Source organism: Callorhinus ursinus, unplaced genomic scaffold (assembly GCF_003265705.2).
Source record: "Callorhinus ursinus isolate GAN/ISIS: 27379988/994484 unplaced genomic scaffold, GSC_fseal_2.0 scaffold7, whole genome shotgun sequence".
In the NCBI taxonomy this organism is placed as follows: domain Eukaryota; kingdom Metazoa; phylum Chordata; class Mammalia; order Carnivora; family Otariidae; genus Callorhinus; species Callorhinus ursinus.
In genome coordinates, this window is record NW_027397069.1 from 54590909 (window position 1) to 54617335 (window position 26427).

Genomic DNA, 26427 nt, shown 5'->3' on the forward strand with positions numbered 1-26427 from the left:
GCCCATGCTCTAACTTCCCTCCCCAGCCCAGGCTTCTTGAATAACGGTCAGACCCCTCTGGAACAGTGCTGAGTAATCGGCACTGCACTTAAAAGGCAATCAAAAACTAATGATGTAATGTATGGTGATTAACATAACAATAAAAAAATTAAAAAAAAAAGGCAACTGGTGGCCTGGGTGAAGATGAGTGACAAGGACAGTAAAGCACCAGGAAACCATGTCCTGAGAAATAGTGGGAGGCACTGACACTAGGGGGCGCTGTAGGGTAGACAGGAGACTCTACTTCCCTTCGCGCTACATAAGGGCCGAACTAGGACCAACGAGTAGAAATCATAAGGAGGCTAATTTCAGCTCACCATAAGAAAGAATTTTCTTAACGCTAGAGCTATACCATTCTGGAAAGATGCTATTGGCTGAAAGTTTTCAAGCAAAGGGTGGACGACCCTATGTCTCTTTGGTTTATTAGTACAATTCCAAATTCAAGCGGGAGACTGGACTGCTTGGCCCCTAGAGCATCTTCCTAGGCCGAGGTGGCTTTCCACACACGGTACTGGGCATTCCATTAGATGTGTCCATCATGATGCATGGCCACGCCCAGTCTACCCCCAGTCCCCGGAGAGTGGACGGCTGTGGGAAACTGGCTTACACTGGGACAACCACTGCTTTGGCAACAGGTGACTGGCCCAGAGGACAAGGAGGGACAAGGAGGGATGACAGGACTCCAGAGCAGACAACTCGCAGACTGGCTGCTGGCCTACAGGGCGGCCTATCCAAAAAGCCACATCCAAACAGGGACACACTGGGCCAAGGAAATTCTTGCTCTCTGGAACAGAAATTGACAAACAAAGGGAGTGAATCCCAACTGATTTCCGAAAACTAATTATGTAGGCGAGGTTGTGAGAGGCAAACAACTTGACATTATGAATAAAAAGTTACAAGGAAGCATGTACGAGCGAGGATGGTGTGTCCGTTTGCTGGGCTGCCATAATGCAGTAAACCACATCTACTGTCTCACGGTGCTGGAGGCTGGCTGCCCCGGATCAAGGTGTGACCACAGTGGGTTCCTTCTTAGGGGTGGGAGGGGGAGAACCCGTACCATAACTTCCTCCAGCTTCTGGTGGTTTGCCTGTGTTCTGTGGTTTGTGGAAGCATCACCCTGATCTCTGTCTTCATCTTCACATGGAACCTGTCTGTGTCTCTGTGTCTCAATTTCCCCTTTTATAAGGACACCAGTCATCCTGAAGGCCCACCCTAATGGCCTCATTAGGTCTATAAAGCCCCCTCAGAATGTAGGGCCACATTCTGAGGTACTGAGGGTTAGGACTCCAACATGTTTTGTTGGGGAGAGGACACAATTCGACTGAAAATACATGGGTATGAGGAGTAGATGCTACAGGATACACAAAAAGAATAAAGGGCGGGTGCCTGGGTGGCTCAGATGGTTGGGCGTCTGCCTTCGGCTCAGGTCATGATCCCAGGGTCCTGGGATCAAGTGCCGCATCGGGCTCCCTGCTCCTTGGGAGCCTGCTCCTCTCTGTCTTTCTCTCTCTCTCTGTCTCTCATGAATAAGTAAATAAAATCTTAAAAAAAAAAAAAAGAATAAAGGGCGAGGAAGCCAGCAAGTGACAGAAAGAGAAGCAAACCTAGAGAGGAGCTAGGAGGGTAATAATTTTCTTAACCCAGAGCTGCCTGTGAATCAGAACCAACCTCCAATGGCGCAGCTACATCTCAGCTTCTGCTGCACTTCCACAAGTTACCGTGTTCCTTGTTGCCATGCGTGCCCACCCATTACTTGACCTAGTTTGAGGAAATAAATGCAGGGGTTCTGGCCCCAAAGAGCTTCACTAACAGGTCTGACACTGAGCTACCACCGTCCTCAGGAACTTGTATCCTAAAGATGAACCCTGCCACCTGCGCTGCCCCTTCGCCTTTCATCCCAAAATGTCACAGAGGATGGCAACTTTTCAAAGAAGTATACCGTGCAAGGAAAATCTCAAGTAACACAAAAGCTCCTCTGAATCTCTTCCACAAAGTGGTAGCGATTTGGGGCCACCATTTTGAATGGGCAGAAACAGATTCTCCAGTGGAAAGCACCGCTCTAGCCAACTCGCTTTTCATTTGGCTAACGGAGCCGACGGTCATAAAACACCTTGAGGTCTTTGGGATGAAATCAGTTTTGCAAATCAATTATGCAGCCAGGCAGTGCATCTTTGAAGATGCAAGACTAGGAAAGTAATAGTCCTCGTCCCCAAGGGACTCACAGCCTCGGCAAGAGAGGCAGTAACTCCCTGACACGCCTCAAAAAAGGCCTGTGCTACATCATGATAGAGAGTTCACAGAGAGCGGGGGTGGGGGGGTGTGGAAGGCAGACTATAATGATAAACCGGGAGGCAGGGAGGCAACTGCCCCAGGGCCCCCCGACAGGGTTTCTCCCGGGGGGGGGGGGGATGCGCGCCTGTGTGCGCCTGCGCACAGGTGCATACCCAGAGAATGTAAAAAGCCCTTTTCCTACAAGGAACTAATCGTTCTAAGCCTTGGGAGAAACAAGCGTTCTTCTTTGCCTAATCCCTTCTTTTCAAATAATTAAAAAAAAAACTGGTTGTCCTGCCTCAGTTTAAATATAAACACAACGCTATTTGATCAGTCTTCAAATTGCTATTTCTTTACCCTTGGCAGTTCCAGGTAGATGAGAAAAAAACTTTCCAGTGTTAGATCTGCTGGGACGGAGAAGGCAGGAGACAAGAGAAAGGCCAGGAAAAAGCAGGTGGAGACGGGTAGACAAGGATACACAGGAAAGGTCTGGAGGCGGAAAATGAAAGGAGCAGAAGGCAGGGTAACCCATCTCATTTCAGGAATGCCTGCAGTCCCTGGGAAACGGGGACTGTTGGGTCACCATCGCATGGGGACCAAGAGGTGGCAGGGTGAGGGGGTGGCCCAGTGAGAATGTGGAGAGGTGCCCACAGCCCTAGAGAAGCTCTCTGCGTTGGGAGAGTCGTGTTGATCCTGCCTCTGGATCCCTCTTTTGAGAAGGTGCCCACTCACTCACCGAGGCTGTCCAAAGCATTGAAACTGCCAAAGTTCTTCCAGCCCGGGGCCATCAAACCTTCGATGGCACTGCTTTGTTGGAGCTCTGGCTGGCATCAGTAAGCTCCCGCAAGATGGACTGTGAGGTACAAGGCCACTTTCCAGGGTCTTGGCCATTGCCAGCAGGTTGGCTTTGGGGCATGGAGTTTCCTCAATCCTGCTGGATCAGGGCGGCCATGGGGGAGGGGGGAGCAGCACAACATCACCAGGAACACAGGGCGCGGGGGAAGGGGGGCCACTGGTCCCCGTCCAATCATAGCGGAACCTGGGGGGTTCAGCTGGGAGGTCCTTGACATCTCTGCAATTTCATAAATGTTTGAAACTGAGCACGTGCTCCTTGTTCTGCCTTTTGATTGTGTCAATTTCAATGTCCTCGTTGTGATATTAGACTATAATTTTGTAAGATGTTATCACCAGGGAAACTGGATAAAGTGTACATGGGATCTCTCTGTATTATCTCTCTGGGAGGAAGTTACCATTATCTCAAAATTACAAGTTTCATTTAAAAAATGGGCAAATCCCAGAAGATGTATGGAGAGCAAAGAAACATAGGAAAAGGTGTTCAATATCACCAGACATCATGGAAATGCCAATTGAAACTATGATACGGTTAGTTCATATGCATCTATTAGAATGACTAAAACAAAACAACAAAAATACCAGTCTAAGTGTAATGTACTGAATGAACCCCCTGAAATATATCTGCTGAAGCCCTAACCCCCAACGTGATGGTATTTAGAGGTGGGGCCTTTAGAGATAATTAAGTTTAGATGAGGCCACAAGGGTAGAGCCCCGTGATAGGACTGTTGTCCTTATAAGACGAAGGGAGACCAAGGCTTTCTCTCAGCCATGTGAGGACACAACAAGCAGGCAGCCATCTGCAAGCCAAGAAAAGGTGTCTCACCAGAACCCAACCATGCTGGCACCCTGATCTCGAACTTCCAAGCCTCCGCAACATGAGAAATAAATGTTCTTTAAGCCACCAGTCTACGATATTTTTGTAATGACAGCCAGAGCGGATGAAGACACGAAGTGCTGGTGAGAATATGGCGTAGCTGGAGCAGTGACATATCACTGGTGGGAATGGAAATGGTAGAACCACTTTGGAAAATGTTTGGTAGTTGCTACCTTAGTTAAAAAATCCCACTCCTAGGCATTTACTCCGGAGAAATGAAAACACATGACCACACAAAGACTTGCAAGCAGATACTCATAGCAGCATCATTTATAACAGTCAAAAACTAGAAACAACCCCGAAGTTCATTAACTGGTTAATGGATAAATAAATTGGGATATATCCATGTAGTGGGATACCATTCAGTAATTTATGCCAAATAAAAGACTACATATCCCATTATTTCATTTATATGAAATCCCAGAAACAGTAAACTGTTATGACAAGAAAGCAGATCAGCGTTTCCTGGTGCCAGAGGTCAGGGTGGGGGACATCTGCAAAGGGACGGCAGAAACCTTTGTAAAAAAAGTGATGGAAATGTTTTATACTGTGTTTGTGATGGTGGTCACACAACTCTACACTCACCAATCTCACCAAGCTGTACTCCTCAGGGGTGGATTTTACTGTACGGAAATTACAACTCCGTAACGCTGGAATGGGGAAAAAGAGAATATAGAAAGTGGCTGGTTACTATATATAGATATATCCCAATAGTTTCCATTTATAGCAACAACCAGTTAAAAGTACAAAGGAAAAATATCTCACAGTAGCAATAAAAATATTTAGGAGTCAATTTTAAGAGACCGTAACTGAAGATTTAAATAAATTGAGATCCACTCAATTCTTAGAAGAGACTCAGTATTGTAAAGATATCACTTACTCTCAAGTTAATGTAGGAGTTTAAGAAAATTCCAAATTAAAACACCAAGTTTTAGAATCTGGCAAAGGGAATCTAAAGTTCATGTAGAAGGATTCATTTTTAAGGGTTTGGAAGTGAGGGGTAAGAAGTTTGGTTTGTCAGGTGTTAAAATACACTATAAGGCTAAAATAATACAAAACTGTATGGACAGACCTGAAATTGAAAGATTCATAAAACAGAACCAAATTTTTTAAATCTCCCAATTATCCATGCATATAAAAGATTTCAGTGTACGATAAAAATAGAATTTCAAGTAAGTGGAGAAAGGATGGATTAGTCAACAAATGCAATTGAGACACTTTCTTGGTCAAAAAGAAGAGGATGCATATAAGATATGAGTGAAATCATTTGTACTGTCATATGAACACCCCTTTCAGCTCAATAAGGAAAAGATGAAGAGCTGTATAGAAAAACGGTATCGGGGCACCTGGGTGGTGCAGTCGGTTAGGCATCCAGCTCAGGTTGTGATCTCGGGGTGGTGAGATGGATGAGCCCCAAGTTGGGGCACAGAGTCTGCTTGAGCTTCTCCTTCTCTCTCTGCCCCTCCCTCTGGTGCTCTCTCTCTCTCTAAAAATAAATAAACAAGTCCTAAAAAAAAGAAAAACAGGCTATTAGAGGGTGGACCCCAGGATCCAAGCCCCATATTCCTGTCCCAAGCGTGGTACAGGACAGCAAGCCTGCCTGCCTTCTAGAAAGCATGAAGCTCTGTTATGAGGGTATCATGGGGTCAGGATTGAGCAAAGATTAGACACTCCTTTTTTTCTGGGAATCATGTAAGTCTCTTCCCGGGTTCTCATGAGACCCTACAAAAGAAGGTAGGCTCCCAGTCAAGGGTTGAATTGCCCACTCCTAGATAGGGTGGAAGCTTGCCAATTCCATTTATTTTGATTTTTTTCAGCTTGATTAAACTTGTCCAATAGAAGAAGAGATACCTGCTCAAGGATGTTTATTATAAAATCTTGGCCATTTTTAGTGGAAAAAGAAATTAGAAATAACCTGAGGTTGCATGGTTGGTTCAATTATCCACGCTATGGAGTAATATGCAACTATTAAGAGAAAGGGTATCAGCCTGCCTGGCTGGCTCAGTCAGTAGGGCACAGGACTCTTGATCTCAGGGTCATGAGTCAAGCCCCACAGTGGGAATAGAGATTAGTTTAAAAAAAGAGAGAGAGAGAGAAATGATATCTCGGCTTGGGTCCCCCAGAAAGAATTATACTGTGTTCCACCACTTTATGGGGATGGCTCTCCCAGGGAGGCTGGAAGCAGGTGGGGGATGGGAAATGAGACAGAGAAGGAGGATGGAAGGCTCCTCCCATCTGAGGCTGCATCACTTGAGCTTATGAGTAACTTAGTAACATCACTCAGCAACCGGCTGGCTGGCCCAGGCTTGACTTTCTCCAGAGACTGTATATGCATTACTGCTTCTCTGGGGAGTCCATCTCAGGGGATGGAGGAAGAAGAACTTATTCTGGGGCTCCCAGATATCACTGCCAAAGGTCCATCCCACGGCAGGTGGCTGGAAGCTGACTGGGTCCCAAGGACCTCACACCTGAGCTGCATCCCAGAGGCCTGGGGCGGGAGCGGGGAGCAAGGGCTGTCTGCTCCGGGCCCAAGGCAGTCAAGTCGGAGTTGGCTGCTGTGGTGGCAGCCGGACAGAACATCTTGTCAAGGGTCAGAGGAGACCCAGAACACCTGAGCCAGTGCCTAAGAGCTATGGGATCTAATAATGACACCCAGCGCTGGCACGGGTGTGAGAAAGTAGCTGACTAGAATATAAATGGTGACTATCTCTGTGCAGTCTGTATTTTTTTTTAAGATTTTATTTTTATTTATTTATTTGAGAGACAGAGAGCATGAATGGGGGAGGGGAGGCGCAGAGGGAGGGGGAGAAGCAGGCTTCCCGCGGAGCAGGGAGCCCAATGCGAGGCTCGATCCCAGGACCCTGGGACCATGACCTGTGCTGAAGGCAGACGCTTAATGGACTGAGCCACCCAGGCGCCCCTCTTTGTGGAGTCTTTAAAAACTGGCTTCCTTTAGATCCAGCAATCCTACTTTCAGGATTTGTCCTGGGTAAATAATTACACACATTGATGAAAATGCCCAGAGTGCGTTCTATAGGACTGCCAGCAGCTGGAAAGAGCCTCAAGCCCAACAATTAGGGACTGGTTATAATTATAATAAGGGGTGCCTGGGTGGCTCTGTTGGTTGGGTGTCTGACTCTTGGTTTTGGCTCAGGTTGTGATCTCAGTGTCCTGGGATGGAGCCCAGCAGGGAGTCAGCTTCCCCCCTCCCTCTCCCTCTGCCCCTTCTTTCACTCATGCACCCCCCTCCCTCTCTCTCTCAAATAAATAAATCTTGAAAAAATAGCTTATAATAAAGTATACCGAAATCCTCTGCCGTTATTTAAAATTATGAAGCAGTTCAAGAGATACTGATATGGATGGTTGCTGAACATAGTTAAGTGAAAAAAGCAACAAAGAATGAATAGTAGGATCCCATTTTCATAAAAACAACTCCGAAAAAACATTTATCTGGATATATATTTTCATACAAATTCTGGAAGACTATTCTTAAGGTTACGAACAATAATTATCTCTAGTTAGTTCTATTTTTTTCTTCCTTTTAGATCTGTAAATGTTATATGTTTGGCAACGATCATGGGAATATACAATTCAAACCAATTTTGTTTTAAAACACTGACTGACACAGGAAAAGCATTCTGACATTTTAGATATTTGAGCTACTTGAGGTTTAACATGTAAATGACTAATAACTACCATAAATTGAAATGATAGGATCATTCTTCCATTCATGGGATATCAACAAATTATCCAGAATAGCTCCTACAAACCAGGCATCACGCCAGGTACTGGGGATAGAGGAAGACAAAACAATTACAAATTGTGTGTTGTGTTACGAAGGACAAAACAAACAAACAAACAAACATGGTATTTCCCTAGGATATCTCTTCCATTTCAAAGGAAATATATTTTAGCAGCATTAAAATTTGTTGAAGTACTTATATACTTCATCTTATATTTTAGGTCTACAACAAAAACATTCAATTAAATGGTAAAATGTACTTAAGAATTTTTACATATTAGTCATAAAAATATAAAAATGAATAAGAATCCAGATCAGGAGGCCAATAAGAACACATACATGCAGACTTTCTTGTGTTGTTATTATAGAGTTCAATGTGGTTCTGAGCTTCCAAGCAGCCAAGTGAAAAGGGAGAAACATTTACATTGTTCTTGCTGTCAGAAAGCAGTAGACGACGCAATTTTTTTAGGAGAAACTAAGCTTCTCCCAGCACTTCCCTGCAAAAGCCATTTCTCATATGGGTTACACCGAGAGTGACATTAGTAACTATTATCCTCCATATGAAACAACTAGAGAAAAACTCTCTGCTACTCTATAAGCCCAGGGACGACAAGGGCCATGCGTTGTGTCTGTGTCGAGCCCAGTACCCGGCCCCAAGGAGGATGGGAAATGAGGAAGAGCAGAACAGGATTTCACTCTGCGGTGTGGCTACCTAGACATCTATCCCTAATGCATGTCTTATTCATGATGTTAGAAAACAAACTGGATTTTGGTCTGCAGAAGCAGAAGGGCTGTATACCCCTGTACCCTAAAAAAGGCCAGTGGTCATTATGGGTGCTATTCCCTGGACTTTTAATTTGGCATCATTTCCAAGCTTGTATTAGGTTCTCCAGAGAAACAGAACCAATGGGATGGGGCGGGGATACACACAGACACACACACACACACACACACACACACACACACACACAGAGGATCCATCATAAGGAATTGGTTTATGTGATTATGAAGGCTGACAAGTCCCATGATCTGCAGGGTGAGTGGGCACGCTGGAGCCCCAGGAAAGCTGGTGATTTGGTTTTAGTCTGAGTCTGGAGGCCTGAGAACCAGGAGAACTGATGTAGTTTTAGTACAAAGGCTGCAGGCTTGAAACCCAGGAAAAGCCACTGTTTCAGTTTGAGTCTGAAGGAGGAAAAGGCCAATGTACCTACCAGTCTGAAGGTAGTCAGGCAGGAAGTAATCTAGCTTACTCTGCCCGATGGTCAGCTTTTTGTTCTGCTCAGACCTTCAAATGATTGGATGAGGCCCACCCACATTAGGGAGGGCCATCTCCCTTACTCAGTCTAGTAGTTTAAATGTTACGTTATGTTATGTTATGTTATGTTATGTTATGTTATGTTATGTTATGTTATGTTATGTTATGTTACGTTATGTTACGTTACGTTATGTTATGTTATGCTATTTATTTATTTATTTTAAAGGACGCTCCATGCCCAACATGGGGCTTGAACTTAATACCCTGAAATCAAGAGTCACATGCTCTACCACCTGAGCCAGCAAGGCACCCCTTAAATGTCAATCTTATCCAAAACACCCTCACAGAACACTCAGAATAACATGTGGGCAAATAACTAGACATTCCATGGCTCAGTCAAGTTGACACAGACAATTAACCATCACAAAGCTTTACCATTAACAGATAGCGAAACCAACTGTGATTCACCAGGCCTGCCAAGTAGCATGAAGGCTATAAATGCATTTACCGGAGAGGAGATCTATTTTACAGCAAAACCGACAAAAAAGACAATGCCAAAAAAGGAAAGGGAAAACAGGAGACAGTAACAGACTGTGCACTAAAAGGCAACTTGAGACCTAATGATAAAGCAAGTAGGAGGAGGAAGAAATTTTTAGAATCCCGAGAGTCGGAGGCTGTAGTTATTGTCGTGGAAGGTGAGAACAGATGGTGATGCTAAATGGAAAAGGGTAATGTCCAGAATACACAAATTAATAGGGACTTGAGCAGCCACTGGGACTTGGGACTTCTTCAAGGAAGACCCATGGGTGTTAAGGTAGGATGAATGGGGACAGGTGAAGCCCGAGTTTTCCATGACAACTGTCCTTCATCCTGAAGGACAAGCCTAAGTCATGCTCTCAATGAAGGAAGTGTGGGAGGAACAAGTCAATCAGAGGGGTTTGATCTGAGGACAAGGAGTAGATTCAGGCAGATTCAGCTCTGTGGTAGGTTAATTCACGCAGCCAGGTACAGCACCAGACAGTAAGTGCTGCAGAGCTGACTTGTCTGCCCCTTCACTTTTCCCTTGATGATGCTCTTGCTCACGGATGCTCCCAGGCCTTCCCATCTCAAACAGAACCCAAAGTCCTTGCCTGCTTCTTCTACGTCTTTGAGCTACCTTCCTACACTCCTCTTCCTCCCACCACCAAATCTCTAAAAGTCTTTCATATGCTGCCTCCATTCTTTTTCTACCCTACTTGCTAAGTCCTTAGTTTCTCAAACAATACTTTTACCAATGACTATCTTATTTTTGGGGGTAAACTTTATACCCAACATGGGGCCCTGAGATCAAAAGTTGCATGCTCCACCAACTGAGCCAGCTAGGCACCCTTACCAATGATTTATTTATTTATTTTAAAGATTTTTATTTATCTATTTGAGAGACAGAGAGCAAGCAAGCACGGGGGCAAGCACAGAACAGGGTGAGGGGCAGAGGGAGAATCAGTCTCCCCTCTGAGCAGGGAGCCCGAAGCAGGACTCGACCCCAGGACCCTGAGATCACGACCTGAGCAGAAGGCAGACGCTTAATCACTGGACCCAGAGGCTCCGGCTCAGCCCTCACCTTTTTTTACTTTTAAATGGTGCTGCAGCAATTAACAGTGATCTTGTCATTGCTTCCCTTGGGTCCCTGGACCCAGCACTATCCTGGTTCTTGGTCCGGCCCACTGTCTCCCCTTCCTGGCTCTTCCTCTTCCTGCCTGTTCAATATATACACATTTTTAGACATTTTTAAAGATTCTGTTCTCATTCCTCAGCATTTTCACCTTTCTGTTCTCTCTTGCTCAGAAACTGCTCACTCCCAGAGCTTCCTGCTGTCTCCTCCAACGCAGTAAAAACGTCCAACTCCCTCCACTCTGCCCTGAATCTGTCTCTCCAGCTTGTCTTACAGTTTCGACTGCCTTCTGGCCATTTCCCCTCAACTACACACCAGAACTCCAGACGCATAGTTCTAAAATCTGACCTTCCTGTCTTCACTAACATTGTCAACAGTATCCACATCATCTCCACCCACAACGTACCAGCCGTCACTTTGACTTAACAACATTCTCCCCTGGAAGGGCTGTTGGATTTAGCTTTCTTCCCCATTTTAACTTCCAATTTCACCTTAGCTCAGCTCTCTTTCATCTCACTGCCCAAATGCTGCACTTGCTTTTTGGCTGATCTTTTTGCCCCTTCACTATGCTTTCCAATCCACCATCCACTGTGCTGGGAGAGAATTCTCCATGTACCCCTCGCATTCCTGCACCATCTGAGGTGTCTGAGCACAGGCATTTACACCGAATGAAGAATCTTTATATAAGAAGACACTCCAAGGTAGTAAAGCTTAAAGAGATCTCTCCCTCCTGAGATGTTCCAGAGTAGTAAAGATAAAGACCTGTCTTTCCTTCCCAGAGAAGATTTGTTTACATTCTTGAGTAAAGATAAGGACTCTCTCAAGAAGGATGAGCAGGTCACCAGCAACTCCAGATAAGACAGGAGCCTAATTTTGCAGTTCCTTGCCGGTAAATGCCCCCATTGCATATGCAGGTACCAGCGGGCCCTCACTGTGCTGCCCTGTGGCACTTGGGGGAATCAACCAGGCTAACTTGTTAATTTGTAAGAAGGGTACAATCTCAGGCCCTTTACAATTCCTGACTTAGCACAATACCACCGAATTATTTTGGAAAGATCTGCTTTGACCATGCTATTTCCTTGCCTGAGATCTTTCTTCAACAGCTTTCTATTACAGAAGGAAATTCAAGGTCTTACTTGTCGTTCAAGTGCCTTTCTGGCCTGTCCTCACTTCTTCCCTAGGTAGACCCTGTGCTCTAGTCAATCAGGAGATGCATCCCAAAACACAGACATCCATATCCTGCCTCCCTGCACTGGCCATGCCTGGAATGCTCTACTTAGATTGCAGATGAGGGGGAAAAACCATGAAGCACCCGTGCACAAAATGCCATGGCCATCTTTGAGGAACGGTGAACCAAACCACTGATTTCTCTATGTATGTTGCCAGAACTCCTTCCAGGTGCACTGGTGGGAAATCAGCATGTCCTTCACCCTGGCCACAACCAACCGGGCCACAGCCCCGGGGAATCACATGCTGGTTGGACATCGGGGAGCCGAAGTGCCTCTGGGAATGCTTGGCTGGATACGCTGTCCAGCTAGGAGCTCTGCATTTGATGGTGGCCAACGCATCCCAATGTCTCCTCCCTTTTGAGAAGTTTAAAGGAGTAAGAAGAGGCAGCTCAGGTTCCAGTGTGAACAAGTGAGTCACAGTTCCAGTTCTCTGGGAGGGGCTTTCTTTCCCAGTCTTTGCCTATGCCACATTTCTGGGTATTTGGCTGGGTAAAACCCCAGCCAAAGATCCCGAGGGCACGTGTTTTTCTTGCAGGCTTTAAGCTTCATTCGAGCGCCCACCTCACCAGTCTCTAAGATATGTGTACAGAGATGCTGGCTGAAGTATGGTGTGTAAACAGCAAAATAAAAACATACCTACTAATATAAGCTAAGTTATCATATTTCATCATCAGTTATAAGATACATCCCAAATTCGCAGATATAAATATCAATAAAATAGCCCACAGTGGTTTTATGTCACTGATTGTTCCAATATGTGAAAAAAATGTGCTTTTTAGAATTAAAAAAACTAAGGTATGGTGCGCTCATACAGTGGACTCTTCTGCATCTGGGACAGGTAAAACAGGGCTGTGGGAGGGACATTTCCTTCAGAACAGGGGGTGGGCGGAGACAGGAGCAATGACTGCATGCATCTGCTCAAACCTGAAGGTGCCACAAATGGAAATGTGTGTGATGTTACCTGTAACAGTTGTGCTTGAAAAGCAGACTTAATTTTTTTAAACTAGGAGGTGGGCATATGGGTATATGTTTTAGTCTCATTATACATTTTTGTACGTCTGAAATATGTTATACTACATTTTCTTTAAGAGGGCTAGCCACTTCTTTTACTGCCCCTGTTCTTTGGGAGACCTGTGTCCAATGACAGCTTAAAAAATCAGGTTGAAGGACCTAGTCACTATCTCTTATTTCCACATGTAAGTTTTTAGGAAAGAAAGAATTTCACATCCCAGCAACACCTGGTATGTGCACATATCCAACTGCTCAACATTTAGCGACCTAAGTGATTACTATAACTTTGTTTTCTCCTTTCTCAATACTATAGACTTTGGCTTCACATCAACCACAGGCTGGCCTAGATCAAAGCAAGATCAAATTTGCAAAAAAGCTATTTTGGCATAGTTATTAACAACAACAACAAAAGCCTTTAGGGGCTCAGTCTGTTAAGCGACTGCCTTTGGCTCATGTCATGATCTCAGGGTCCTCGGATGGAGTCCAATATGGGGTCCTTGCTGGGGGGGGGGTCTGCTTCTCCCTCTCCCTCTGCTGCTTCCCCTCCTTGTGCTCTCTCTGTCAAATAAATAAACAAAATCTTTAAAAAACTCACAAACTTTAAAAAACGTGTGTGCATGGAGGAGGGGGGCATTTCAACAGAATTCCCTTAAATACTAACCTCCTGGTTATTTATAAAGTGGGTTGAATTTTTAGGGACACGGTTCCCAAAGCCGGGCATGATTCAAAGAGTGCAAGCTTTGGAGCCAGACTCTGTTGACTCAACCATGCCAGCTGCGTGGCCCTGTAAAGTCACCTAACTTTGCACGGCGTGTTTTCTCCTCTGTAAAACAGGGACCGTAAGTAGATTACAGGGTGTTGTAACGATCGGAAATAGTAAACACGGTGCTGTGCCTGGCATACAGTCATTACCCAAAACATGGTGATTACTCGGGGCACGCGGGATGTTTTGTTTCAGTACCCGCGCTCGGACTTTGCGCAGTGCGCCTTCTCACCTCTCCCTGCTCCCCCTGGGGCACTCCAGACCTCTCTCGCTCTCAAATAGTTTCCGTTCAACATTTATGTGCAGGTCACGTAAGCCAAGGCCTCTGGATGGCTTACAATCACACTAACATAACACAGTACAGAAATAACCATTTCAGAGGGTTTTTTTGTTTGTTCGTTTTTAATGTGGCAGAGGAACTGGCACCCCCAGGAAGGTTAGCGCTCATTCTGAGGGGACCGAGAGGGGCAGCACCGCGGCCTCCAGGCCCCTCCCGGTCTCCGCAGACCGCCCGCCCGCTGCAGGGCGTGGGGCGGTCGGCTGGTCCCGGTCCTTTTCCGGGAACACCCCGCGACCAGGGAGGGGAGGGTCCCGAGAGTGGCGGCGCCCGCACTTACCAGGGCGAAATGCACCAGGGCGTCGTAGCAGAGCCAGGCGAGCACCCCGCGGTCTGCCGACCCCCGGCCGCGGCCCAGGCGCAGGCCCAGCGCGCAGCCCGCGAGCAGCAGCGCGGCGCACAGCAGCAGCGAGCGGCCAGCCACCGCCCCCAGCTCCCAGCCCGCGCCCATGCGGCCGGCGGCCGGGGGCCCTGGACAGGGGAGCCGGCGGAGAAGCGGCGGGGCGGGGCCGCCGGGCCGGGGCGGGGCTGCTCGGCGCCCGCGGGCGGGTGAGACGCTTCGCTTCCCGCCTCGCCTCAGGGCCAGCCAGCCGAGCCTGGAGGCTTTCACGAGAAGTCGGGATCTTGCTCACGCACCCGCCTAGTGCCTGGCCCGGGCCTGTTCCCAGACCAAGCCCAAAAGACTGGTAGTAGCCACACCTTCTGATGCGCTTTGATTTTCAGCAAGGTTCAAAACCTTAAGCGACTAAGCCAAGCCCATATGGTAGAAATTTTGCCAATAGACCGGGAAGAATTTTAGGAACAAAATGTTCCAATTAAGCCCTTCCAAGTCTTGCAGGAGGGGTGAGGGCCAGGGGAATTGTCAGCCACCAGCAGGCTTTTTAAAGCCCTGGTGGCTTACTCTGACCCTATTTCTTTAAAAATCCACAGAAGCAGCAAAAGTACGGGGAGAGGAGCAATAGGTCGTACTGGCTTGACGCTGGATTCTTTGAACGTTATCCTATCCAAGTCACAACCACCCTAGGAAGTCAATGTTTTCCTAGTTTACAAATATGAAAACAGCCTCAACATAACTTGCCTGCGGACTCTCAGTGACAACGGAAGCCAGAACCCACGAGACCTTTGCTTTCTGACAGTGCACGCTGACGTGTTAGTAGGCAAATATAGCTCTCCCCTAATGAAGAGCCAATTTGTCCCGATCATGTGTTAACGTTTTCTCTCTGCTTTTGCTAGCATCTTGTTTGCTTTTAACCTTCTCCTCATTCCCTTCCTTAGGCCTCCGTTACTTAGAGACTTAGCACTGGAGAAAGGAGTCAGAGTTTAAAAAGATTGTAACCCTCATTGACCAAGCCTGTGTTTTCACTTTTGGATAGCCAGATAAAATAATACAGGATGCCCAGATAAACTTGAGCTTCAAATTAAAAAAAAAAAGGAATTTTTAAATACTTATATTTAAGTATCACTAGGGTACTTGCGCTAAAAAATTATTCGTTTTAAAAGGTGGTATATACATACAATGAATATTATTTAGCCATAAACAGGAAAGATATCCTGTCACATGCTACAACATGGATAAACCTTGAGAACATTATGCTGAGATGAGCCAGTCACAAAAAGAAATAGTGGTATGATTTCATTTATATGTGGTATCTAAAGTAAGCATATTCCTAGGACAGAAAATAGAGCGGAAGTGGCCAGGGGCTCTGGAGAGGGTGAAAAGAGGAGTTATTTAATGGCTATAGAGTTTCAATTTTGTGAGATGAAAAAGTCATGGAGTATGGTCGCACAACAATGTGAATATTACTTAACACTACTGAACTGTTCGCTTAAAAATGGTTAAGATGGCAAATTTTGTGTGTATTTTACCACAATTTAAAAATATGATTTCTGGCACTGAGCACAATTTCAAAAGCTTTCTATCCTTGTTACTCCCTATGTAATATTTTACACAGCATTTAACACCAGATAAATTATGTTATTTACACATTTATTGCTAGTCTCTTACCACTAGAGTAAAAGTTCCACATGGTCAGGGATTGTGTTTGGTTTGTTGACTGCTCTATCCGTGGCACCTGTTATGGAGTTTGGCATATACTAGTTGCTCAGATAAGTAAGTGCTGACTGAAGAAGTGAGTATATCCAAATCTTGCCACCTATGCTTTGGATTCTCTCCTGTCACTTAGAAAACTGATCACCACTCTTCTCATGTATGGTCAACATCCTTCTCAATGGGATTTCCCCCACCAATTTCCCTATATCACCCTTTAGTGACCCTGCCCTCCCTTTTGGAGCAAAATAAAAACCTAATTAGATTCAATGTCTCCATATTGTGTCCCTGCTCCTCAGTCCTTCCTATTCTAGTTTCCACCCTCGTCTCAGTGATACAGCTCTCACTATGGTGACTGGTGATGTCCCCAAAGGACATTTCTTGCCCTCACTTTACTTGACTTCTCAACAGCATCACTGGGCACTGGAATCTCTTTTCCCTCCATTTGCGGAGGAAACACACAGCATTTACTTTTGACCTATCTATACCTTCTGCTCCCTTTGCAAGTTCATCCTCCACTACATACCCATTCAATGTTGGAACTCCACAACGCTGTCCTAAGCCCTGTTCTCACTCCAAATGCTGGACCCAGGTAGTTTCATGCTCACCCCCTGCATTAATAACTACCAAAACAGGCAGAGAATTTAAATCTCTAGCTCCGCTCTCTCCTCTGACCTCCGGACCAGTATTTCCAACTGCCCTACTTGACAGTCATTAGATGTCTCAACACAACCCAAACTGAACTCATCACCTTCTCTTCCCTACATCTGAGTCTTTCCCAGTGTTCCCTATCTTGTGCTACTTCCACTCATCAGTTACTGCAACCCAGAAACCTATAAGTCATCCTTGGTATTTCCCTCTCCTCAAACTCCAGATCTAAGGCATCACCAACTTCTATTTTAGCTGCCAAGCATCTCTTGATCCCATCCACTTCATGGACCAAGCTGTTCACCATCTCTTGCCTCAGTGCTTCACTCACTAATGTGACCTCTAGACATCATTAACCCCAAGTACATTCCCTGTCCTTACCTTATCAGCCAATGATTGTTATTACACATGATTCTTCTATCATCACTCTTGTAGAATGATAATGATGAGTAATAATGATTTCCCATTGCTCTTAGACTGACTTACCAGCTGTGGGGCCTGGCCCCTACCAATCTCTTTAGCCCCTCCCACGTCCCTCGTAATCCTGCTCCCCATCATTATTCTTGCTCTAGTTATACTTTCTTTAAAAAGATTTATTTATTTAACAGAGACAGAGTGAGCACAAGCAGGGGGAGCAGCAGAGGGAGAGGGAGAAGCAGACTCCCTGCTGAGCGGGGAGCCCGACTCGGACCTCGATCCCAGGACCCCGGAACCATGACCCGAGTCGAAGGCAGACACTTAACTGACTGAGCCACCCAGGTGCTCCCCCTGTACTTGCTTTCTTTCACTCCCTTTAACTCACCATGGTGCTTCCTACACGATTGAAGACAAGGAAAGGATAGATATAAACAGAATCTGATCTTATTATAGGAAAACTGGGCTAAAATCAGTAATATGGCATTTATAAATTCTTATATTTAGGTTTGAAAGGGTAAATGCCTAACTACTGAGTCAAGAGAGCTGATGACAAGGGGAGCTTAGGCTGTTACTCCATCACAAGTCTAATTATGATGAGCTGGTAGAATAATTAAACTCTCCTCCACATTAATAGAATTAAGTGTCCAGGTAATGGAATGTTCCTGTTCCATTTTACCCAGAAACTAGTCACATCACCCTCTATTCTTGGGGTCTTTGGAATGCATGATGTGACATGAACCAGTTCCAGGAACGACTTCATATGCAGATGGCTGAAATACATAGGGTGTCCAGGTTGAGGAAGGCAACGGATAAATGCAGATCTGCCTCTTCTGCTAACTAGGAATAACAAAAAAGTTTATTTATAAAGATGGTCATTTAAGAGCAGTGCCTTTTGTTCAGTATTAAGAAAAGACTTGGTAACAACCAAAGCTATTCCGCAAAGTAGAACAGGCTCACTTAAGAGTATTTCATCATTGCTTCTCAAACTCTCCAACTCCTGCAGGAATGTTTCCATAAAATAGCCTGCCTCAAAAATCTGATTTTATCTTTAAAATGTTTCCTTTACTCTGTAACACTTAGGCTTGTATTACCATAAAACTGCTCTACTTGTCATCAAGTAAAACTGCTGCATGAAGATGTGTTTATCTTGTAGATTTACAGGTTACTTGGCACAAGGACCCGTTTCTCTTTGGGTACCAGTTTGACAAGAGACTGACTCAAGGTGGATGGCAATTTTGTTAGGGTAGGGAAGAGGAACGTTGCAGAAGTTCCCTGAAGGGAAGACATCCTTTATAGCATGACTCAACCACAGTTCTACTGCTTTTGATCATTTTTAATAAACTTGTAAGTTTCCTGATGGGGCCAATCTCTCATAGTGCTTCAAAGAAGTGCTTTTCAGACTAGGCTGTGATTTTCTGGTCACACCCCAGCTTTCCCAGAGAACTTAAATATCTCAACTAAAATGTCTGAAAAACACTGCTACAGGGCAGTGTTGTGAAAATTGTGGGCAAGTAACACATTTACTTATTTCACACACCTTCTTTTTGTAGCCACAGGATGAATTCAAGAAGGTTAGTAGTTCCTCCGTATTCCCATTTCTATCCTAAGTCCCTTGCAATAGATGGGGCTTAGTACTACCAAGAGTTCCTGCAGGTGGGTGATGGGTTTGGCTCTGATTTCTCCTAAAATGGAGAATGAAGAAAAAGCGTATTTTTGTCTCCTCTTTTTATCTGATGCATCTGAGCAAAGTCTGGGAGTCTTTACACAACAAGGAGGCATGACTTAGGCCAGTGGTTTGCACCCAGGCAAATTTGGCTCCCAGGGGACAGACATTTGGCAATGCCTGGAGACAATTTTTGTTGTCATGACGACTGGGGAATGCAGAGGTACTTAGTGGGTAGAGCCTAAAGATGCTGCTAAACATCCTACAATGCAAAGGACACCCCTGCCCCCCAAAGTATCAGCCAGCCTAAAATGTCAATATTGCAGGGTTTGAGAAACCCTGATTTAGGTCAAAGTTAGTTGAGGGGTTTCATGGACAAATAAGGAGGCTAAAGGAGGTGAACAGGCTATATTCTCACATTCCTTTCCCCAAACACTTTCTCTTAATATAGTACTGAGCCCCATCTATACACATAGACAGATACACTCCTATCTCTATATAGTACTTTTTGAGAATCATTCTACCACTACTTTTTAGCTTTATGTACAACATAAAGAGTTCCTTTAAAACTTTAGACAAATGAGTGGTGGGTTATATAGAGTACTCCTTGGGTTATATGTCTTAAGACTTAGAGCTTAATGTAAAGAAATTATACTCCCTTTCTCCAAATAGATTTAATTGAAATCCCCCAGTTCAACTAGGGTTATGAAAATTCATAACCATCACTGTAAGACAAATGACATTCAAGAATTTTCACTTGCAATAATTAAATAACTAATCCTCTAAAAACTCTTAAGGAAATCATGGCAAGATGACATAAAAGTACTATCACATTTATTTACTTATACACACTGACTTCTTTCAAAAATAATTTGAAGTGGCATTATACTAAAGTAAAAATATTTGTATATTCAAAAGTTCAGTTCCTCTTTTGTCCTTTTAATTAATCCAAGATTTCACTGAGAGCCACAACCTCTATCTCACAGATTACAGCTTCCCAGTTTACTTCAATTACTATCTTCCACAGTTACTCGTTCTCAAGGATTAGACAGGCTGTAAAATTTGATTTTGTTTCATGAAAGTCACAATCACACCATTTTCTCAAATGGCCTTTCTAAGTCACGGTATTTAAACCTGAGGTACGCAGGGAGAAGGCCACGTGACGAGGACGGCAGTGGGGGCTGGAAGGACGCAGCTACAAGCTGAGGAACGCCCAGCACTGCCAGGCACCCCAGAAGCTGGGAAGAGACAGAGAAGGGTCCTCCCCGGAGCCTCCAGAGAGGGTCCCAGCCCGCACCTCGATTTCTGACTTCTGGCCTCCAGAACTGTACAACAGTAAGTTCCTACTGTTTTAAGCCACCTGGTTTGCAGTACCGTTATGGCTCAGGAAATTAATAAAGATCTGGGTATTTCTTATTTGTGACAAAATACTCTGAAATCTAGCACTGTTATTGTCCTGGTTTGTTAGAGTGGAAGAGAGAAATTAAAATACAATGAAAGATTAATTCAGGATTTGCCTCCTTGTGGCTGATGTCTGAAAAATAGTCCAAATTTAAATTTAACCACGCAGAAAACAAAACTAGGAAATTAAGAAACTTTTAGAAATAAGTTCTTCAATATTTTATCATATTTGATAGCAGCTTTTTTTTTTATTGGTTACAAAACCTAAGCCCATATACAAAATTAGGAACACATTTAGATGCCTCTTTTGAAAGAACGTTTAGTCTTTTTTAACTGAGTTAAAAAAAAATAAAAACAATGCAATTTTTCAACACTGTTCTGAAAACTTAAAAGTGCAGCAATATACTTAGTTTCCTTTGTCTACAAAATGGCGCAATTCCAATTCCAAACTGATAAGGTCACAACAAACTGAATCAAGCAAATGCATACATATGTCTGCACTACTTGATGCTAATGTTCACTTATGTTAGTTCGCACTTAAAACACAAGAGGAAATAGGAATCGGCACAGTAGAGGCCCAATTTAATCTCAATGTGTGCAAAATTTAAAAGGTAACTGTCAGTAAGTAGTATGGAGAGTCCGGAAAAAACTAAACTGGAAGGGGTACAATTCACAATATTGAGAAGATTTGGACTTGAAGGGTTTCACCGAAGTTTGTGACCTTAATTAGCTTTGACTTTGTTATTCCTACTTTTAGTGAACACCACACAGTTTCAAAAATTTCAACTATTGTCTGAACAGGATGCAGTTACCATATGAAGCTTTAACTCAAAATTTGGATAAAGAAAAAAAGGCACAATGAACTTCAACTCAATTTTATGTGCACAAGAGTTGAAAAATCTGAGCCACCTTAAAGAGAAATTGATTCTAAAATTTATAAAACCTATAAATAATCAGAGGCCAAACCACTATATTAAAACAGATTCTCTAGCAAGTAAAAATCTTGCAGTTTAAACATACGCTTGTATCCATTTTAGATACAAGACAAAACTCACTCTTTAAAGTGGCTCCACCTTGGCAGATACATATATTTGTAATGAATGCACACCTGCTATGTGTTGTTTATCAGTGAAAACACCCCAGCTGATTCACAAAGCTCTGATGGCATCTGTCTCATCTTCATCACAGTAAATACACCCCCCATCGGATACTAAATTAGTTTAGATTTTCTATCCCTTCACATCAATGCATTGGGAAATTATACCCAGTAAACAATAGCAACAAAACCATTTCTGTGACAGCACAAATTATTCAGTTTAAAATTTTTCAAATCCATATTCTTTCATTAATAACTGGGTCAGACAATTTATCAAAAGCAAGGACTTTACATAGTAATACCAGATTTTGCAGAATTACTTAAAGATCACTGCAAATCAGGTTTATGTCAAATAACTGCAGATTATTCCTCTACACAGATCCTTGTCTGAATCTTTTAATATATGAATATGCTTTTAGAGTAGGATCTGAATTAACTTTCCCAATAGTCAAAGAATGAAGTTTTATAACACTTCTAAATAGTTGCTGGTTTGTTGCCAACCACATTATCAAAAGCACTGGTTACTAAGTAAAAAATATTTTAAGACTAAATTACAGTAAACATGAAAGCTCCACAGTTTTAACCCAATATAAATCAACCATATCCAATTATCAATTTAAAACAAAAAAAATTAACTCCTGAAAGCTGAAAGCAAGATTTTTTTTTTTTAAACATCACCAATCGGTACTTTAGACCTTTGTTTTTTGTTGTTTTTTATTTGTTTTTCTCTTTATAGTCAGGGACTCTTGCTTTCAACTTAAACAGAAGTTCAAGTCCGTAACAGGTTGCAGCTCAGGTAAAATACCATGCACAGCATTTGATTACTTCAAAACAGCAGGAACACACAGGCTGAAGTGAGTGGTCAAATAGGGCTTGCTGTTCTCAAAAATTAGGTATAATGGCGAAAGCATTACCATCCATAGCTAAAGTTCTTCCTCCAACCCTGGCTTCTGAGGCAGATAATAAACACATCAATTACTGGTAGATGAAACGCAGTTTTTTTAAAACTTATCTGTTTAATCAATAACCAAGTTTCTTTTTTTAAGTTACTTTTTTTGTGTGTCAGTTCCACCAATGAAAATCATTTGGCTTGTACTTTAAAATCTATTCTTCCACATAAAGAATATGAAAATATGTTTGTGGAGGACAATGATGGAGGCTCAGATCAGACTGCACCTCTTTAAAGTCTTCCAACGTGTATATGCATCATACCAAAGTGTCTTGATCCACAGCGCACCATTTTCCAAAGGAATATCAAGTGGGCAGCTGACATGCCACCACTATGGAATATTCTAAACTGGAGACTGCAGTTGTCAGCGTGTGGCACCAGGGAACAGGGAAAAATAGGGTAGTTGAGATTGTTAAGGAGAATTCTAAAACAGTTTAGGAAATCATGCATATGCATTTACAGTCCATGTGATAGTAACTTTTGGCAACTGCAAAGTGACTGAGACATGGCTTGCTTTAGAAGCATCAAAACGAAGAGGCATGTGTGTTTTGGAGCCTTTTGTTGTTCTTCTTCTTGTCATTTGGTAGCCATCTGGTGGTGCTTCGTATTGAATTGGGAAAGATGCTGCACTCAACTGAACTTAAAAATTAAATTCTTTTGTTTGAAGGTTGGCTGTTGGGTCAAAATTGTAAGTACCTCCTTGTGTTGCTTCAGGAATGAGGCTAGGATCTTCATCAATCTATAAAAAGCAAAAAAAAAAGTCCTTATTATGTTAAGATACTACATGTGGTATAAGCAGAACTTCTTACAAGAGTTCTATACAAATGTTGTATAATCATTCTGTATGTTTCAATCAATAAAAATATTTAAATAAATCAATAATATTAAGAAATTTAACAATTTACTTTTTTTTTTTTTGAAGATTTTTATTTCTTTATTTGACAGAGAGACACAGCGAGAGAGGGAACACAAGCAGGGGGAGTGGGAGAGGGAGAAGCAGGCTTCCCGCTGAGCAGGGAGCCTGATGCAGGGCTCGATCCCAGGACCCTGGGATCATGACCTGAGCCGAAGGCAGATGCTTAACGACTGAGCCACCCAGGCGCCCCCGCAATTTACTTTTTTTTTTTTAAGATTTATTTATTTTAGAGAGAGGGTGCGGGCATAAGAGCCAGGGGTAAGGGCAGAGGGAGAGAAAATCTCCAGAAGACTCCCTGCTGACCCCGGAGCCCAAAGTGGGGCTCAATGTAATGACCCTGAATCATAACCTGAGCCAAAATCAAGAGTCTAAGAGTTGGACGCTCAACCGACTGAGCCACCCAGGAGCCCCAAGTAATTTAACAATTTAATTAAACTGAACACACATTTAAAAATTGCTTCAACTTTTTTTACCCCCTCCCCCTTCCCTGGCCCATTCTTAAGTTTCTGTATCTGTAGATTTATTTTACCTATCTGAACACACATCATTTCTATGATTACAGTTGACCTTTGAAAAAACACCGGGGGCTAGGGGCACCAACCCCTCCCCAGTGCAGAGTCAAAAATCCAAGTATAACTTCTGACTCCTCAAAACTTAACTACAAATAGCCTACTGTTGGCTGGAAGCCTTACCGATAACAAACAGTTGATTTAACACATATTTTGTATGTTATACATATTATATACTGTATTTTTATAATGAAGTAAGCTAGAGAAAAGAAAATGTTACTAAGAAAATCATAAGAAAGAGAAAATACAGTTTTTTGAAAGATTTTATTTATTTGAGAGAGAGACAGAAAGCATGAGCAGGGGGACAGAGGGATAAGCAGACTCCCCGCTGAGTAGGGAGCCCCAACGGGGCTCCATCCCAGGACCCTGAGATCATGACCTGACCTAGTCAGATGCTTAACTGACTGAGTTATGCAGGTGCCCCAGAAAATACATTTACAGTACTGTACTGTATTTATATATATATAAAAAATCTACCTATAAGTGGACCTGTGCAGTTCAAACACTTGTTCAAAAGTCAACTGTACTATTTCTTCCCATTTAACAGATTACAAATGCAACAAGAACTGTTTTGTTTTTTTTTTTTAAGTAATCTCTATGCCCAACGTGGGGCTCAAACTTGCAACCCTGAGATCAAGTCTCATGCTTTACCGACTGAGCCAGCCAGGTACCCCTCGAAGACCCATTTTTGTATTTTTACCTTATAATGATGTTTCAGACACAGTATTTAAAAAAAACTGATTGATGGGGGCACCTGGGTGGTTCAGTCAGTCGTTTAAGAATCTGCCTTTGGCTCAGGTCATGCATGATCCCAGGGTCCTGGGATTGAGCCCCGCATCGGGCTCCCTGCTCAGTGGGGAGCCTGCTTCTCCCTCTCCCTCTGCTTCTCCCCCCTCTTGTGCTCTGTCAAATAAATAAATAAAATCTTAAAAAAAAAATAAAAAAACTGATGGAAAACAATTTTTTAAAATTTAGATTATTAAAAATAACTAGAAAATGCCACCTCAAGAGTATCTGATGGAAATATAGTATAAACTTGTCGTATTAATGATAAAAGGAAAATTCTTAGTAAACTTAGAGTATGTCCAGGTTTTAATGTACATGCAGGCATACCATACTTTAATGTATACTTACATCATCACCAGAGAAATACTGATCTATGATTTCAAATGCTAATTTATATATGTCTTCATTTTCATGTTGCTGTAAAACTTCAATTTTCTCCAAACCTGATAAAAACAAAAAAAATCAAATAATCAAGCAGACACAAATAAAAACTGTGTTCATTCTCACCATGGAAAATCCAAAAGAACTCAGAACACCTTCTTCCCACCACTCCCCAAAGATGACAGTTTTCTTAAAAAAAAAAAAAAAAAAAAAAACAGATAAAACTCTGCGCTGCTCTGGTTGGAGGACCAGCATCCCACTAATTTCTTCCTCTCTAGAAACCCTGAGGTACATTTGTATCTGAGGCAGACAGTAAAAAAAAACACCTAAGCACTCCATCTGACAGATGAGGAAGCTATGGTGCAGAGGTGTAAAGCGATTTACTTCAGGTTGCATGGCAAGTCAGTGACAGAATTCGAACCAAGGCCTCCCCAGAATGTTTTAGTGGAAGCACACTATGTAATTTTTTAACTTTCCCTTTGTTTTCCAAATGTTATTACTTTTATACAAGTTTTCAGAAACTTCATGATTAACTGATATAAATAGAAGGCAAAGCTTTACATTTTGAAGTAATTTCTTTTAAGAAAACAATCAAATAGGGTACTTATATCTTATAGCCACAATGAAATTTGGGAACAATTTTTCAAAACTATAGAATGCCTTCATTTCTATTCCCAATATATTTACTCCATGCATCAGATGCACAAGTCTATAAATTTACATCCTTAACAGTATTCTTCCATGAAATCTCTTTTTAGCTAATTTTGAAATAGTTGCATTTTTCTTTATATAGTAATAAAAGAACCACAAAAATGGGAATATAAGTGTCAATGATAATGGATGTAAAGTTCTTTATAAAATTATAAAACACTAAGTAAATGTGTATCCTAATTATATCTCCCATAGACCAAAACAACTACACTGATAAAAAGCCAAAGAGTTACAATTCTGCATCTTAAACTCTCTGAGGTTAACTGTTCTGTATTAGACTATAATGCTAATTTTAAATTATCTCAAAATATCTTAAAACCAGAATGAGCAGTGAATTAATAGTATGAAGATCTACTTCTATGACCATAGATAAAACTCCTTAACATCTCCAGGGTAATTTCTTCTTGTTATTGAGAAAGTACTTCCAGTCTGAATATTTTATGATGATATTGTGTTTGCTTTCTCTTCAAAAATAAATTGGGTAGTATAACTACACATAATAGTCAATAAAATATACAAAATAAAACATGACAATAGAATGAATTAATTTAAGGTTTGGGCAATTGAGTACATATTGAACAGGTACCTTTAAAAATAAAACTTTTAAAAATACATTTCATATGTCATTATCAGAGAAATAATTAATGTAATATTTCAAATCACAGTTTTCTCATTAAAATTTCAAAGTAACTTCTGTGGCATTAAGTTCAGCATGCAGCTCTAGCAATTTTAAGACTGAAGTAAAATACCTAGATGACTCTGAAATCATTAACCTTTTCCAACAATATGGAATAGTATTTCACAAAGTAAGGTCCA

General features: G+C 42.6%; 2 protein-coding genes across 2 annotated transcripts in view; both read right to left on the reverse strand.

Annotated features, from left to right (window-relative positions):
• Positions 1 to 14544, reverse strand: part of EBPL (EBP like) — a 31867-nt gene extending 17323 nt beyond the window's left edge. Inside the window, exon 1 of the mRNA XM_025875309.2 lies at positions 14308 to 14544. Coding sequence (XP_025731094.1) covers positions 14308 to 14478 — 171 coding nt within the window. The 5' untranslated portion in view covers positions 14479 to 14544. The remainder of the gene's footprint in view (positions 1 to 14307) is intronic.
• Positions 14545 to 20431: 5887 nt separating this feature from the next.
• Positions 20432 to 26427, reverse strand: part of KPNA3 (karyopherin subunit alpha 3) — a 96452-nt gene continuing 90456 nt past the window's right edge. The window contains exons 16-17 of the mRNA XM_025874944.2: positions 24868 to 24962; positions 20432 to 22987 (exon numbers count right to left, since the gene is read on the reverse strand). Of these exons, the coding sequence (XP_025730729.1) occupies positions 22889 to 22987; positions 24868 to 24962 (194 nt within the window). The 3' untranslated portion in view covers positions 20432 to 22888. The remainder of the gene's footprint in view (positions 22988 to 24867; positions 24963 to 26427) is intronic.